General features: G+C 45.0%; 1 protein-coding gene across 1 annotated transcript in view; it reads right to left on the bottom strand.

The window, feature by feature from the left end:
• Nucleotides 1-1,964, bottom strand: part of LOC108631694 (uncharacterized) — a gene marked incomplete at its 3' end in the record, with an annotated part of 9,568 nt that overhangs the window by 3,667 nt on the left and 3,937 nt on the right. Inside the window, exons 2-5 of the mRNA XM_026819081.1 lie at nt 1,762-1,829; nt 1,273-1,580; nt 768-1,069; nt 5-616 (exon numbers count right to left, since the gene is read on the bottom strand). Of these exons, the coding sequence (XP_026674882.1) occupies nt 5-616; nt 768-1,069; nt 1,273-1,580; nt 1,762-1,829 (1,290 nt within the window). The remainder of the gene's footprint in view (nt 1-4; nt 617-767; nt 1,070-1,272; nt 1,581-1,761; nt 1,830-1,964) is intronic.

Raw genomic sequence — 1,964 nt, forward strand, 5'->3', positions numbered from 1 at the left:
CTACAAATTCTGCATACCTTTCCTTGTCCAAAGGATCCACCGTGATTCCTTTTACGCCATCCACGTTCCTCGACTGCTCATTGACCGTCTCATCCTCGTAACACAATTGCGGTTGTGATGCAGCCTTCTCGATCCCCTTAGCCGAGTTCCTCCTCTGGAACTCCGTTTCCTGACTGGCCCCCTCGTTCTTCATGTAAAGCTGCGGCACCCCGTACCTGGGCCTGCCCTGGGCGTAATGGTAGTAGACCTCCTGTCCAGACAGTCTGAGCTCTTGGGCTTGTCTCGAGGTGCTCGGGAGGTCGATCTGAGATCTGGACATCGCCTGCCTGGCTTGCTGGTACTGCTGGTATGACACGCTGCTCGAGTAGAAACTCTGTGGCACGTTCCTCTGCGCGTTCTGACCAACCAACTGTTGCTGCTGCTGATGCATCTGCTGCATCAGTTGCCTCTGCATATTCTGAGCGTGCTGTTGGGTGAACCTTGGGCTTTGGTGGTGCGTCTGATTCTGGTGCAGCAGCTGCTGGGGACTTTGGAAGTTTTGGTTCGACGACTGCATCGCGTTTGCTTGATGCTGTTGCATCGTTGTCAAACCGTGACTCTTCTGCATTTGCGTATTCTGAAAAGATTTTTTTTATTTGCGTATTCTGAAGATTTTTTTTATTAAAAGAATAATAGTATACGTAGATAATAAATTAATTACGATAACAAGTGAGTTAAAAATGTTTACGTTTAAAAGATTTTCTAGATGACACAGTGAATTTTCTCACCTGATTCTGATGAAGTCCTTGATGAAGCTGCTGGCCAGATATCCCTGAAGCCTGGACGACGTACTCTCTTCCCACGTTCTGCACCTGCTGTTGCTGGTTGCCAACATTTGTACCAGTGCCTGTCGCGGATTGCCCGAAATTTGGTACTTGCGTTTGGTGGACCGTCTGCACCCCTCCGGGTGGCGCGTGGTGCGTCACGTGCAGTTGAGCACCCTGACCTGGCAAACTCGGTTGGAGTTGCCCAGGCAGCGGCACGTTCGGCTGCTGACCACCCAGGTAGCTGTACGAGTGCCCGTACTGGCCTGAAATTAAACATTTATTATGCAAATGGTGACATAATAAATCATTTAATTATACGACATAATAATTGATTCTAAATTGGAATTAATTATTGCTTCGACATTCGATTTAACACAAGAATTTCAATAAATGATTTCATTTAGTATAACAAGTGTCAATATTAATCATGATTTCAATGAAATGTTTATATCAAGAAAGAACTTACCACAAGTGTTCTTCGGATATTGTTGCACATTAATGGGGGGAGGATCTTGTGCTCTAGGTTTCCCATAGATTCCCTCCTTCTTCTTGGTGGAATCTTCTTCGTCGACGCTTCTACTGGAATTCTTCCTGGACTCATCTGCGACGTTGTTCAAACTCGCTTCTGGAGGCTCTTGTTCCACATCTTTGCGGCCCTGACCTCCGAAACGGCTTGAAATCATGTCTTTGATCGTGTGATAAGTTCTGGTGATCGACTTGCTCTTCTCCTCGTCGACGGCCCTCGACGACGTCCTCGGCGCTGACGACGTCGACCTTCGGACCAATTTACGTTAACTCATTCATGCTAGATAATGTATGATTCACTTTGTGATGATAATTCACAGAGGAATTCTTATACAGAATCATCTATGGCGCGTTCGATTTTCTTATGAACGCATAAAATCCGGTGTCTGATGATAATTCATATTCAGGGGGTGAGAAATATAATACTTACGCGTAGGGCTCGGGTGGCTGGTAACTCCTCGACTGATTCTCCTGCCTCACGTCTTGCATTTGAGCACTCTGTAAAAATTTCAATTATGAAGGTATAATAAATGATTCTAAGATAAGTGAATTTTTTCAGAAATACTAAGAATGCTATTTAAGGATGTATTGGCTATACAATCAATCCCAAAAGTTTATGTACTTTAGAAAAAC

This window comes from Ceratina calcarata, unplaced genomic scaffold (genome assembly GCF_001652005.2).
Source record: "Ceratina calcarata isolate Rehan_Ccalc_2016 unplaced genomic scaffold, ASM165200v1 scaffold927, whole genome shotgun sequence".
NCBI lineage: Eukaryota > Metazoa > Arthropoda > Insecta > Hymenoptera > Apidae > Ceratina > Ceratina calcarata.